We start from the raw sequence: 15,341 nt of genomic DNA on the forward strand, positions 1-15,341 counted from the left end.
TGGCAAAGTAATGTCTCTGCTTTTGAATATGCTGTCTATGTTGTTCATAACTTTCCTTCCAAGGAGTAAGCGTCTTTTAATTTCATGGCTGCAGTCAGCATCTGCAGTGATTTTGGAGCCCCCCAAAATAAAGTCTGACACTGTTTCCACTGTTTCCCCATCTATTTCCCATGAAGTGATGGGGCCAGATGCCATAATCTTCGTTTTCTGAATGTTGAGTTTTAAGCCAACTTTTTCACTCTCCTCTTTCACTTTCATCAAGAGGCTTTTTAGTTCTTCACTTTCTGCCATAAGGGTGGTGTCATCTGCATATCTGAGGTTATTGATATTTCTCCCAGCAATCTTGATTCCAGCTTGTGCTTCTTCCAGCCCAGCGTTTCTCATGATGTCCTCTGCATAGAAGTTAAATAAGCAGGGTGACAGTATACAGCCTTGACGGACTCCTTCACTCACCTCTTACCTGATCCTGCTCAGGCCTCTTCCCTGTCATTCCATCGCAGAGACTTATCAGCCATCAAGTCAAGGGCACTTGCAGGCACCGGCATCAGACTAGCCTCTCTGTAGCAGTTGGGATGCTTGGCAGTTCCTTGCTCTCCCCACCCTCTCACTGGGGGATTCTGTGAAATTCCCACGCCCTCCTGGTTTTCCTCCTGCTCCTCTGGAAGCCTCTTGATAGCCCCCTCCAGCCCCCTTCCACCCCCAAATTGGGACAGTTCTCAGAGGCCTATCTTTAAGGGACTTCCTTTCAGTCTCCTAGGCGCTCTGCCCAAGCAGCTCATCTTTTCTCAAAGGCCATGTGTTTCGTGCCTCCTCAGTTTCTACCTTTAGCCCAGACGCCAGTCCTGTAGCTGCCACTGCCTCCTGTCCCCCATTGCAACCCCGCAGGCACCTCACATTGCACACCCCACTGTCTCCCTCCTTCCGCACTCTGTTCCCGCCCCTCATCTCACAGTTCTTTATATAGGTGAGGAATATTACCATTCTAGCTCAGGCTACAAACGTAAAGGCCATCCTTCCTCCTGGACTGTACTCTTCTGTGCCAGCCACATCCAGGTGCTCACTAGGCTAGGCATTAGATCTGTTGTCTGTTTAAGTTCACTGCTCCTGCCTTAGTGCTGGGTCTTTATTTAATCTCTTACCGTGGCCAGTCCAGTAGCCTCCAATCCTCTCTCTGTCTCAAATTTATTTTCATTATTGGCAGTATCTTCCTGAAACTCAAATTTGAACATGGCCCTCCTTGGCTAAGGTTCTTCAGTGGCCTCCAGTTCCATAGGGTACTGTCTGTTGCCTTCAGTGAGGCCGGCTGAGATCTGGATCCTCTTCATCTTCATCTGCTGCCTCCCCCTCACTCATCATCTAGTCTCCACTTATGTAAGCTGTTTGTACCACGTTCTTCTGTATTTTCATGCATCTGCCATGCTGTCTCTTCTACCTGGATGTGCTTCCCTTCCATTTCCCATCCCCTTCCATCTGGAGAAATCTTTCATGGCTTAGTTAACTGTGAAACCCCCAGTGACTCCCTCTCCTGAGTTCACCGAGCACCTTGTACACATCTCTATTAGGGACCCCGTCTCAGTGTATTACAGTGCTCTGCTTGGCTGTCACTTCTACTACTCTGTGAGCTATTTGCGTCTAATGATACTTTGTAACCTGAGTGCCAGCGTAATGGCTGCCATGTAGAAAGTGTCTGTGGATGCCCCTCGAATGAAAGGGAAGGAAATTGAAGAGCAGTCTGGACAGCTTAGATTGAAAACAGCAGTTCCCAACCTTTTTGGCACCAGGGACCAGTTTTGTGGAAGACAGTTTTTCCCCAAGTAATTGGGGGTCAGGGATGGTTTCAGGATGATTCCAGCACATTGCATTTATTGTGTACTTTATTTCTATGACTATTCCATTATGATACATAGTGAAATAATTGCACAGCTCACCGTAATGCAGAATCAGACTGTAATGCAAGCAGTGGGGAGCAGCTGTAAACACAGGTGAAGCTTCGCTTCTTCACACGCCGCTCACCACCTGCCATGTGGCCTGGCTCCTAACAGGTCACGGACCAGTAACCAGTCCATGGCCTCAGGGTCTGGGACCCCTGATTTAAAAGAGAGCCTACTGTTGTCTTTAAAAGCACATAGATAATTTTTTTTCACTTAATCTAGATGAGACAGTTCCACTGATCTTCACTGTTCTCTGCACAGCCGCCTTTCCTGCTTCAGAGTCTGATTCAGAACTTTCAGCAAGATGTCTGCTCCTTCCTGAAGGAGGTGTACCAGCTGATATTAAGCCTGGGTAGCTCCATGCTACTTCAGGGTACCTCCTCTCTTCTCACCATTGAGATTTCAGTCTAGAAATCCCTGAAGTCAGTGGTAAACATCTCGCTTTTTTTTTTTTTTTGTCAAAAATAAAGTTCAGCCACTCTCTGACTCTGAACTTGTACAATAGTGTAATCCTCCCTACCAAATTCAACCTCCAGCCGTGCAGTCTGAAGAACACCCACTTCTCCCCTTCAGCTTTGTCAGTTCTGTGTGTACTTAGGGGATATCTTGGCTATTATGAGTAATGCTGCAGTGAACACGGGAGTACAGATACCCCTTTAAGATCCTGATTTCAGTTTCTTTGGATAAATACCCAGTTGTGGGATTGCTGGATCCTATCATAGCTCTATTTTAAATTTTTTTTAAGGAAACGCCATACTGTTTTCCATAGTGGCTGCACCAGTTTGCACTCTCAACAGGGCACAAGGGTTTATGCATGAATTCTTTAAGTTTGCAATATTTGTATGTAACTGAAATCATGTCGAAATGAAAAGGAAAATAAAAATAATAATAAAGCAGAAAAAAAAACAATGGTTAGTAAGAGAAATGAACAGTAAGATGTTTTCCAGTATTTACTCGACTGTGTTCCATCTCTGAGACACAGCAGTCTCTGCTTCCAAGTCCATAAATCTCACTGGTGAAGAGATCAGTGGCGACTGCTCCTAACACGGGCGTTCGGGTGCTGTCTCTCCCCAGACGCACTGAACCTGCAGGCCGGCCTCATTCTTGGCACTCGACCAAACTTGGGGAGAACCAACCCGATGCCAGCATGATGCAGATATCTCAGGGCACGATTGGCACGCCTTGGCCCCAGAGCTACCATTCCAGGTAAGTGACCACAGCTGAGACCTGGGGGTGGGGGTGCGGTTTGCTTTCAAATGCTCTGTTCCCAGAAAGGATTGTTTTCTTTTACTCACCCCAAGTATTAAGTCTCTCTACCCACTATCCGCATCGTCTTAAAAGCCCTGACGTGCATATGAGTCATCACCTTCTGGGCTAGACTAGCGTGGAGAGAGGCCAGGGTTATTTTGAACAATGACTAGCCATTTGAGATATTTATGGGGTTTATTGATCCTCAATCAGACATTTCTCAATTACACACTATAGCACTATAGCAGAAAAACGGAGGGCTCCCTCCCTTGATGCTTCACATCCTTTTAGTCAAATAGGTATCTATTTTTTATCTGAATGGTTTAATTCAGTGTTTGAACTTCCCACTTGGTTTTTCTCTCTCTGTTAAAGCCAGTTATCCAACTTAGCTCCAGTCAAAGCAGTTAACACACTGAGGACTGTTCAGTATGTACATCATCTCATGCGGTCCTTCGTATGCACCTTTGAAACAGATATAGTCTTCTTGACTCCATTTCATAGGACAGGATGTTGAAGCTGGAGAGATGGGTTTGTCCAGGCTCAAACATCTGCTCAGTACCTGAGTCATGAATCAAATCCAAGCCAGGTTTCAAAGCCATTGCCCATAACCTCATGTACTTCCTCTATACTAGCTGTATGAGTCATCTTTCTTCTGCTTGTCTTATTGCTCCAGCAGTCAAGGTCCAGTCTGGAAAAAGCAGAGCCATCACGAGTGATGCAGGAGAAGGGATTTATTACAGTAATCAGACCTGACACAATTGAAGGGGACTGAGGAGAAGGGAGCCAAGCTTGACCCGCCCCCCGCCCCAGACCTATTAAAGAATGAAGTCAGGACACCCCTGCATTTACTTCAGACTTGGAGCCATGCAAATTGGAGTCCATCTCCTGAAGCCAGGGAGGCAGGCCCTGTTGCTTACCACTTTTTGGAAGTACTTGGATATAGGTTATTAGTAGTGAGGCAGGAGGGCTTCCCAGGTGGTGCCAGTGGTAAACAATCCGCCTGCCAATGCAGGAGACACAGGATACGCTGATTCAGTTCCTGGGTTGGGAAGATCCCCTGCAGAAGGAAGTGGCAACCCACTCCAGTATTCTTGCCTGGATAATTCCATGGACAGGGAATTTGGTAGGCTACAGTCCATGGGATCATAAAGAGTCGGACACAACTGAGTGGCCAGGCACAAAATGCTGGTCAGTATCAGGGAGGGGAGGATGTTGCTGGAAGGATGACTTAACAAACAGATGGTGGCTACACATTTGGTGAGGCCGAGACTCAGAATCCCCATGACCCACGTCTGCTCAGATCAAGGGCCAAATAAATCCTAGAGCTCTGACTGGTGGGCATGGCCTGTTAGGATACTTTTTGATCGCCCTCCTTGTTACAGACATTCCTTTCCCTTGCCCACAGCGCTCCCCATAACCCTGAAAAAATTTCACCGTCTGAGCCCTGTGTGCTCCAGGAACACAGCCCCAGCAGGGCTCACGTGGAGGCACAGTGCTTTTGCTCTGTGGGCATGGCCGTGTTACAGGCTTTTAGGTTAGATGCGGGGGCCCAGCTGTGGAAGTGACACCAGATGGTGAGGTACTTGGGCTTATAAATCAGACCTCAGTTTCAATCTCAGTTTCATTACCTACTGCATAAGGTTGAGCAAAGCACTTAACCGCTTTGATCTTGGTTTCTTTGTCTGTAAAATGAAATTAATAATATATATCTCATTGGATCATAGTGAGGATTAAACAAAGTAAGATGTAAGACAGTGTAGTTCCTGGAACATAGTGAGCACTCAGTAATTATGAAAAGTAATTATAATAATTAAGGCTGAAAACTTGTCAGAGACACAGTGAAACATAATAATGAACGAGGTTAATGGCATGAACCAGTACACATTTATAAAATGCAGGAGTATTAACAGGGTACCCCTCCTAACCACTAACCTTTGTTGATGTTCAGTTGCTAAGTTGTGTCCCACTGTTTGCGACTGCATGTCAGACCCCATATTGGAGCCTGCCAAGCTCCTCTGTCCATGGAATTCTCCAGGCAAGAATTCCGGAGTGGGTAGCCATTCCCTTCTCCAAGGGATCTTCCCAAACCAGGGATCAAACCCAGGTCTCCTGCATTGCAGGCGGATTATTTACCACTGAGCCAGCAGGGAAGCCCATTAACCTTAGGAGGCCCTTAAATCTGAAGTCATACTATGACCTAAATATACACTGGGCTGAAGACAGAAATAAGACAATTGCAATTGGTGCCTAGAGTCACTGCCCACAGTAACTATGGTGAGCTTCCAGAGGCCCCAGGAGAGTCGCAGTGTTGACATCAGAAATGCAATACTCTACAGGCTCTGCTTTTCCACTTGCTGTTTCTTCCTCATCCCACCCTCCAGAGGGGTTTAGGCAGATGGAGCCTGCACTGGACCTACCACTCTGCCCTCTAATGCAAGCTTCGGAGCAGCCTTCCCTGACACAATGACTGTCAACACAAAAGCTCTGGGTGGGGGTACAGGAGGAGAAAGGAAAGCTTGGGTTACCCCAAAATGACACATCCATGTGGATTTTCTTCTACCCCAGCTCAGAGCATCCTGTGGTCTGTTCATTCCATGCCTTGGGTTCGCAGCTCTGAGTTCTGCTCATAAGGGCTGCCCTTTGGCAGCTGTAGCTGGAGAAGCTCTCCTGGTACATTTCTGAGGGGCACAGTGGCATCTAGTGGTCTGGTGGGCAGCATCCCTGTGACAGCGTTCACACAGCCTCGTCCTAAATATGTGGATCTGTTTCTCATTAAGAAGCAGGAAAAGGAGAGGGAGCTCAAGGGATGGGGAGGGGCAGGAGAGAGGGAGAGAGACGTTCAAAGAGACAGAAGATATGTAATTTTCACTGCCTGCAAACTGGCTCAGATCTGAAATTTCACTGCAACTGTGTTCCAGCTGCTTTCTCTCAGATCCTTGTCACTGTCCTTCTGCTGTCCTACAGAAATCTCACAATGGTCCTAAAGTATTAGGACTTCTAAAGTACATAGTACTTTAGGAAAAACCTCCAAAAAATCCTGTAGTCTAGTCCCCTCCCAAGAGGCTGAAATAACACCATCACAATACTAAAGAACCAGTACATGCTCATTGATTCATTCCTCTAACAAATATGTATGGAATACCTACTATGTCTGAGATAATTTTTAGTTATTGAGAGTGCAAGACTGAGCAAGACATCAAAAAGTAGTATTTACTGTTTCCCCAGGTATGTTCCATGGAATGATAATCCATTAGATGCCCCTTGGGGAAAACTGTCTAGGGTCATATAAGTTTAGAAATCACTGCTTGGGACTTCCCTGGTGGTCCAGTGGTTAAGACTTCGCCTGCCAGGGCAGGAGTGCGGGTTTAACCCCTGGTCAGAGAACATGTGGGATATTACCCACATGCCTTGTGGCCAAAAAATCAAAATACAAAGCAGAAACAATATTGTAACAAATTCAATAAAGACTTTAAAAGTGGTCTACATTAAAAAAAACCTTAAAGCACTGCTTAGTATATTTGCCTTGCAGAATATCACATGAACAAATTTATTAAGGACTCGGATGTCTTAAATTACAATTATTTACCTTACCTGGAGAAGGCAATGGCACCCCACTCCAGTACTCTTGCCTGGAAAATCCCATGGACGGAGGAGCCTGGTGGGCTGCAGTCCATGGGGTTGCTAAGAGTCGGACACGACTGAGCAACTTCACTTTCACTTTTCACTTGCATGCATTGGAGAAGGAGATGGCAACCCACTCCAGTGTTCTTGCCTGGAGAATCCCAGGGACGAGGGAGCCTGGTGGGCTGCTGTCTATGGGGTCACACAGAGTCGCACACGACTGAAGTGACTTAGCAGCAGCCCAGTATTTTCCAGACATTTTATCATCTGAGGAATTAATTAATGTTCTGGTAGTACACTTTAGGAAATGTTTTCATATAATTGTTTTGTGCTCTTTGTTATGTTTTAAGTATTTAGGAAATACTTTTAAACAGAGGTGATGTAATATCAAGTAGTAGTAAGTGCTGTGAAGATAATAAAGCAGAGCAGCAAGAAATACGGAGAGGGGAGGTACTTTTAAGATAGTGAATGGCAGGAAGTATTCTCCGATGCAGTCATGAATAAAGGAAGGGAGTGAGCCAGGTGAAGAGCATTCCTTATGGTGGGAACAGTGAGTACAAAGGCCCTGAGTCCCTGATGTGGGAACATATTTCATGGGTTTGAGAGGCCATCAGTGGCCATTATGCCAGAGTGCAGTGAGCAAGGAGGAGAGCAATGGGAAACGAGGGTAGAGAAGTCGTCAGACCACAGTGAGAACTCTGACATGCTTGACACACTCATCTTGAGAGTAAGGATGTCTCTGTGTGGGCTGGAACTGCTGCAGGATTGAAGACCCGCATGTCAGGTTCTTTGTAAGAGTGCCATCTTGGAAGCAGGAATGGCAGGGGTGATCAGAATGACTGCTTCCAGAATGTAGTAGAAGAACTTGTTGCTACAGGGTGATGTCAGGGCACTCCGTGGCATGGCATAGGTCACTGGGTCTTAGTCCCCAGGCAGCTTGGAAATGAGAATTTGGGGAGACAAAGCCCTCCCTGAGTAGCAGTGAAGAGTAAGAATGGTCCTCATGGGATGCATTCCATCTGAGAATTGGTGGGTTAAGTGTCCTTTGGCCACAAGACGGAACCCACTCTACCCTTGCTTGGCTCGAGATATGTTTACCAGTGAGTTCATGTTTCTAGATCCATCTGTATTTTGCGATGGCATTTCCTCCGATTCAGCAGTGTTTCAGTTAACCCATCAGTTTATTCACTTTGATTTTTTTTTTTTTCACATGTTCCTAAATTAGATCTGGCTTATCCTTTTAGTGAAAGACTGCTAAAATTCTTAGCAGTGGGGAGGAGGATTAAGTAGTGTCTACCACCTGCATGGAATTGGTGAGCAAAACAGCCCTTGTGGAATCTACTGCTTCCGTGTCCCCTTGAAGTATTAACTCTGAGTCTTCTGTTAGAGGAGATAAACAGGAGCACAAGTGGGTCATAGGGGATTATCCTCAGTCACGTCATGTGCATCTTCAGCACATCCTCTTCATTTGGGGGTGGGGGGGTAAATGCTGGTAGTGACATATGCCGTGACATGGAGTGCCAGGACTGGCTTCCCTAATCTGGTTGGGATTAACCCTTCCTTCCTCCTTGAATTTATACCTGTCCCTGCCAAAGCAAGATGTTCCATTCAGTAAGTTTACTTGCCCTGAAAAAGAAATATTATTCTGGGGGGGCAATTGCTGAAAATGTAGTCTTCTTTTCCTTGAATTCTGCTCCAGTTTTGACTCAGAATATGATCCTTCTAGTCTCCTCCCGTATACTCTGGAGACAGTCCAGCAAAGCATTATCACCTACTCAGCCATTAAGACACCATATTTACTTATACGACATCTAGAAATATAATAATAGCTCCATGGATTTTAATAGTGTTTAAATGCCTATTCATTTAAAAATGAAAAGCCTCAGGCAAGAACTCTTCGTTTTCTTTATTCTTTTTGTGACCCTATGGACTGTAGCCCACCATGCTTCTCTGTCCATGGGATTTTCCAGGCAAGAATCCTGGAGTGGGTTGCCATTTCCTCCTCCAGAGAATCCTCCTGACCCAAGGATCGAACCTGTGTCTCCTGCATTACAGGCAAATTCTTTACCGCTGAGCCACCAGGGAAGCCCTCTTTAGAGAACAGTGAATCACAAATGTTTGAACTATTGAGACTGCTGTTTGATTTTTGAGCTACTTATTCCTTCCTATATCTCTATTCTCTCTCGCCCATGCTGGGTGAAGTATATTTGGGGTTTATAATTAAAGTTAGCTATAAGTAATTCTGTCTTATGGCAACTTTTTGGAGGAGCTAGTGAAGGAAAAAGTCTTACTGTCCAGCGTATGAGGCTTTGCCCAGACTCTGGGCAGTTGTCCATGGGTGATGGTCTCCCAGCACCTGAGAGCCTCCCGTGATTAAGACTTCTTAGCCAGTCTGCTTTTCCTCTCTCATCGACTTTTGCTAGCTCTCAATGTTTCTGAGTATTCTCTCATTCAGTTTTGTGTTTGGCTTTCTTACCACAAACAAATTGTCTCTTGTACAGTGGAAATTCCAGGAAGATTGCCAGGGAGTAGCCCTTCAACTCCATAAAAAGGAAAGATATTAACTAAAACCGGGGACATGTGCACAGTCTCCCTCACCCATCCGCGTGCCTGGTCTCTTACTAAGCTTTCCCCTTCTTCCCACAGACGCCCCAAGAGACACAAAATGTCAGTCTCTGTCCCTCTAACTCATCTCGCCCTCCGCTTTCCTCGCCCACCTCTCTCATTTTTGGGGCACGTGCAGAATGTCACTTCCGGCACAGAACACAGTATATCATCGTGTTGCCTGAGCCCAAAGGCCCACGTGGTGTCCTCCTGCTCCCCACTTCTCCCCTGGCGAGCCTGGGTGATTAATTAGAGACACATAGGTTACGGTGTTGGGCAGTTACTCCTAGTGATGACACGTAGGGAGGCCGAGCAAGGCCCAAATATGGTCCTTTTACCCACCCTTCCAGAAACCAAACATCTTGCACAACAGTCCATTTATCAGCTAGTCCTGTGCCTGGAAGCCTACTGAACAATCAGGGCTCACCGCTGACTGCCCTGCCTCCCTTTCTTCCAGCTCCTCCACCAGTGACCTCTCCGGCTATGACCACGCATATCTGAGGCAGAGCCCTGACCGGTGCAGCTCCCAGGGGAGCATGGAGAGCCTGGAGGCCGGCGGGGGATACCCACCCTGCCACCTTCTCTCCCCGGCCAAGTCCACCAGCAGCATTGACCAGCTCAGCCACCTCCACAGCAAGAGAGATTCGGCTTACAGCTCCTTCTCCACCAGTTCCAGCATCCTCGAGTATCCACCCCCTGGCGTCTCTGGCCGGGAGCGTTCGGGCTCCATGGACACCACTTCTGCTCGAGGTGGCCTCCTAGAAGGGATGAAGCAGGCAGATATTCGCTATGTTAAGACAGTCTATGACCCCCGGAGGGGGGTCTCAGCAGAGTATGAGGTGAACTCTTCAGGCCTGCTTCTCCAAGGTAGGGAGACCCGAGCCTCAACTGATGGTCAGGGCTACAATAAATTCCATAATGTTCCTCGGGGCAAAGGCGCACCACCCTCTTCCTGGAGCCAGCAGTGCCCCGGTTCCTTAGAGACCACTGTGGACAACTTGCCTCCTAAAGTGGGTGCGCCCCTGCCCCCAGCTCGGAGTGACAGTTATGCAGCCTTCCGGCAGCGAGAGAGGCCCAGCTCCTGGTCTAGCCTAGATCAGAAACGGTTCTGCCGGCCTCCAGCAAACTCTGCAGGCACCCTGAAATCTCCCTTCATAGAGGAACAGCTGCATACTGTGCTAGAGAAGAGCCCAGAAAACAGCCCTCCAGTGAAGCCCAAGCACAATTATACCCAAAAGGCCCAGCCCGGCCAACCTCTGCTGCCGACTGGCATCTACCCGGTACCTTCCCTGGAGCCACACTTCGCCCAGGTGCCCCGGCCTTCTGTGAGTGGAAATGGTACCCTCTACCCTGCCCTGGCCAAGGAGGGTGGGTACACACCTCCTCAGGGAGCGTGCGACAGAATGGCTGCCCTTGATGAGAATGGGAACCAAAACGGATCTAGCAGGCCTGGCTTCGCCTTCTGCCAGGCCTTAGAACGGGACTCAGTGTCCCTAGTAGAGAGGAAACCTGAAACTTCAGCCAAATGTGTCCCCTATAAAGTCCATTTTCCCTCAGTGCCTGAGAACGAGGAGGAGACCTCCCTGAAGAGACTTCTCACACCTCTAGAAGGCCACAGCCCACATCCCAGTGAGAGAAAGAGCACCCAGGGCAACAGATATTCTAATTACCACAGCCTCCAATCCCCTCAGGCTCAGGTGTGCGAAGTGGGTGAAGACAAGAGATCCTTCCTGCCTTCAGAGCCTTGGGAGGGGGATTCCCATGAAGACCACAATGCCAACCTCCGGGGGAGGCTCCCCGGAGGCAGCCTGGGCCAGAGTATGCCAGGCAGCTTTGGCAAGACTGCAGCTGCCTTCTCCTCCCTCCAGAACATTCCTGAGAGTCTAAGAAGGCAAAGCAGCTTGGATCTCGGAGCAGCAGCCCAGGAAGTCTACCTGGAAGGCTCATCCACCTGCGCAGTCAATACCAAGGGAGAAGAGTCTGGAAGGACTGCTGTTGCTGATCACAAGAGCCAGCTGGACAGGTCGGTGTCCTATCCAAGGCCCGAGGGGAGAACCTTGGCCTCTTTCCAGAGTTCAGACCCAACGTATGAAGAGCCGCCCTCCCCATCCCCACAGGAGACCTCCAGTCTGGGCCGGAGGAGGCTGAGTTCCAGCAGCACCTCGGCTCTGCAGGGCTTTCAGTACGGGAAGCCCCACTGCTCCGTGCTGGAGAAGGTTTCCAAGATCGAGCAGCGAGAGCAGGCTGGCCAGAGACCCCCGAGTGCCGGCGGCTCTACTTACGGCTATAATTACAGGCCCCACAGGACACTCCCAGCCTCCAATACTTTGGGGAATGACTCGGAGGAGACTAAAGGCCGTATACATTTTTCCGAACTCACTGAACCCCTAGGCAATGGAGAACAGCACTTCAAAAACGGGGAGCCAAAGTCAGAAGAGGTTTCCTGGCAGCCGTGTGGTCAACAGCCGAGGCGGGCTGTGGAGGGTGGCCGGGGTGCCCCACTCCGGGGTGGAGAGCCCCCGAGGCGGGACGCCCGTCTGCTCCGCAGCCAGAGCAGCTTCCAGCTCTTCAGCGAGGCCGAGAAGGAGGCCATGTGGTCGGACGACAGGCCCCGCACGCCAGAGTCGACTGTGCAGGACGCCCCCTTCAGCCGCGCCTACCGGAACAGCATCAAGGATGCACAGTCCCGCGTCCTGGGAGCCACGTCCTTCCGACGCCGGGACCTCGAGCCTGGGACGTCTGTGGCCTCCAGGCCCTGGCGCCTGCGACCCGCCTCGGCCCACGTAGGGCTGCGCAGCCCGGAGGCACCGATTTCCGCCTCCCCGCACACCCCGCGCGAGCGGCACAGCGTGACCCCGGCCGAGGGGGACCCTGCCCGCCTCGCGCCCCCTGCTGCCCGGAGGGGCCCGCGCCGGCATCTGACCACCGAGCAGAAGAAGCGCTCGTACTCAGAGCCCGAGAAGATGCACGAGGTGGGGGTCTCGGAGGAACCCGAGCCCGAGCCCCCTGGGCCGCCGAGGAAGGGGCCGCATTTCATGGAGGGCTCGGTGACTGACCGGCGCCGCATCTTCGAGCGAGACGGCAGGGCCTGCTCTACCCTCAGCCTGTCGGGGCCTGAGCTGAAGCAGTTCCAGCAGAGCGCACTGGCCGACTACATTCAGCGCAAGACCGGCAAGCGGCCTGCGGGCGCCGGCTGTGGCCTGCAGGAGCCGGGGCGGCTGCTGGAGCGCACCCAGAGCACCTACCTCCAGCCCGAGGGCCCGGGCCTCGCCGCGGCTTCCAGTCTCTGCTCGCTTCGGGAGCCCAGCCTGCCGCCCCGCAGGGAGACCGCCCTTCTGCCAGCCACTGTGGTGGGGAGTACTGGGGAGACCCAGCGGGGCCCCCGAGATCGCAGCAGCTCGTTTGCCAGCGGCCGCCACCTTGGGGAAAGGCACCGCGGGGACTCAGCGCCGAGAGAACTGCTCAGTGGAGCTAACAATGGATCAAAGGGCCCCCAGAGACTGAACGGTACCCCAGGGGAACCCTCCCCGTGGGGGGCCACAGCTGGGAGGGCCGCAAAGTCCATGTCGGCTGAGGACCTGCTGGAGCGCTCAGACGTCCAGGCTGTCCCTGTCCACATGAGGTCCCGGTCATCTCCCACCGCCGACAAGCGCCAGGTACGTGCAGCCAGCGGATCCTAGCACTACAGCTTCAGTCCGCAAAGCCTTAGTGCGACTCCTCTAACCCCTCCTTCCCCCTTTGTTTTTCTTTTGCGTGCAAAAGAGCAGCATTTGTTTTCCTAAGGGGATGTCTTTCTCAGTGCCCCTATCTGATGAGATCCTTACAGAAATAGAGATATTCATAGGTATCTATAAAGTTGTGTCTTATGTAGAAACATATGTCAATATAGATATCTATATATGTGTATCTATAGATACATATACACACACATAGTAGGCCTCATTTCTGGTTTTGCACTGGAATGGAAAATATTCGGGAAAATTCCAGAGAGTTCCAAAAAACAAAACTTGAATTTGCCAGCACACCAGCAATTACTTATATAGTATTTGCATTATAAGTAGGTTATATGCAAATATTATGCCATTTTACATAGCATCAGGGAGATTTTGTTATCCATCCCAGGGGATCCTGTAGCTGCAGAGAGTCAAAGGTGACTGAGCACAGCACTCGAAGACAACTGTATATAATATATTTACACATATATGTGTATATGCTATGCTATGCTATGCTAAGTCACTTCAGTGGTGTCCGACTCTGTGCGACCCCAGAGACGGCAGCCCACCAGGCTCCCCCGTCCCTGGGATTCTCCAGGCAAGAACACTGGAGTGGGTTGCCATTTCCTTCTCCAATGCAGGAAAGTGAAAAGTGAAAGTGAAATCACTCAGTCCTGTCGGACTCTTAGCAACCCCATGGACTGCAGCCCACCAGGCTCCTCTGTCCATGGGATTCTCCAGGCAAGAGTACTGGAGTGGGGTGCCATTTCCTTCTCCAATGCATGAAAGTGAAAAGTAGTATGTGCATATTATATTTATTGTTCAGTTGTTCGATTGTGTCCGACTCTTTGTGACCCCATGGACTGCAGTATGTACGTGTAAAAATTATATTTTAGTGTCATCCACTTCTCAGTGTAAGAATTACATTAGGAAAAGTTAGGGATTATCTTTTTATCTTTCATGATTTTTGTTTTGCTTTTTTTTTTTTCCCCCCAAGTTCGTGCAATAGAAGCTGTGTCTTAGTATTTTAACGATTTTTATCTTGGTACCCTCTTTTGTTTCTGTTGGACTTTTGCATTAACACAATAGGTATTGTTATTGACTTTGATCATTGTTTGTTATTGAGTTCCAGGCCCTCAACTCAGAATGCTTTAACGTTTAGGAGTGGATACATGCATAGTCATGTCCGACTCTTTGCAACCTCATGGACTGTAGCCCACCAGGGTTCTCTGTCTATGGGATTTTCCAGGCAAAAATACTGGAGTGAGTTGCCATTTCTTTCTCCAGGGTATCTTCCCGACCCAGGGATCAAACCCACATCTCTGGCACCTCCTGCACTGGCAGGCAGATTGTTTACCACTAGCACCACTTGGGAAGCCCCACTTTTACATTTATTGTCTCATTAATCCTCAAAATAATCCTGTGTAGTAGAGTATATTATCCATTTGCCGTGCTGTGCTTAGTCCCTCAGTTGTGTTCGACTCTGGGCAAGCCTATGGACTGTAGCCCACCAGGCTACTCTGTTCATGGGAATTCTCCAGGCAAGAACACTGCAGTGGGTTGCCATGCCCTCCTCCAGGGGATCTCCCCAGTCCAGGGATGGAACCCACTGTAGGAGGATTCTTTACTGTCTGAGCCACCAGGGAAGCCCATATTATCCATATCAAATTCATATCTCTGTCTCTTTCTTTATATTATCTTGACGAGATAGGAGAATGCCAGACTTTCAAATTCTCACATTAAAGGATTTTTCTCATCAAGTCTCCCAGCTGTGGATACATCATGAGGAACTTTCCCCTGGAAATGTTAGGAGAGCTGGGAATAAAGTCCAAGCTCTGACTCCCAGGGCTCTATTAGTTTCCCTACTTCATAGCCTGTCTCCAAGCTTTACTTGCACTGCAGCTCGGTGGCATACCTCATGATTCCCTTCCCAGATCAGAAGATACAAGGAAGTCACATATATTTTACCACAAGGGGAGAACACCCCTCCATTGACCCTTCAGAGAGTCTCTTCTCCAGTAGAGAGTACAGTGATCTAACAAGCATTTGTAGAGCCTGTTTTATGAACAGGACTGCATTATAGGTTTGAAGGAAACATAAAGGGAAATAAAGGTCATGCCTTTCTGGGGGTTACAATTGAGCAAAGAATATGTACTTATATACAGATAACACAAATGGTGAGTGCTTTGGGAGTGATCATAAATGACATGCTATGGGAGGGACA

At 49.1% G+C, this 15,341-nt stretch overlaps 1 protein-coding gene across 6 annotated transcripts in view; it reads left to right on the forward strand.

Moving 5' to 3' along the window:
* Positions 1-15,341, forward strand: part of SHROOM3 (shroom family member 3) — a 331,713-nt gene that overhangs the window by 286,604 nt on the left and 29,768 nt on the right. For all 6 annotated transcript variants that reach the window (XM_005899153.3, XM_070372541.1, XM_070372539.1 and 3 more), the window contains 2 exons: positions 3,006-3,137; positions 9,862-13,060. In XM_005899153.3, coding sequence (XP_005899215.2) covers positions 3,006-3,137; positions 9,862-13,060 — 3,331 coding nt within the window. The remainder of the gene's footprint in view (positions 1-3,005; positions 3,138-9,861; positions 13,061-15,341) is intronic.

This window comes from Bos mutus, chromosome 6 (assembly GCF_027580195.1).
Source record: "Bos mutus isolate GX-2022 chromosome 6, NWIPB_WYAK_1.1, whole genome shotgun sequence".
NCBI lineage: Eukaryota > Metazoa > Chordata > Mammalia > Artiodactyla > Bovidae > Bos > Bos mutus.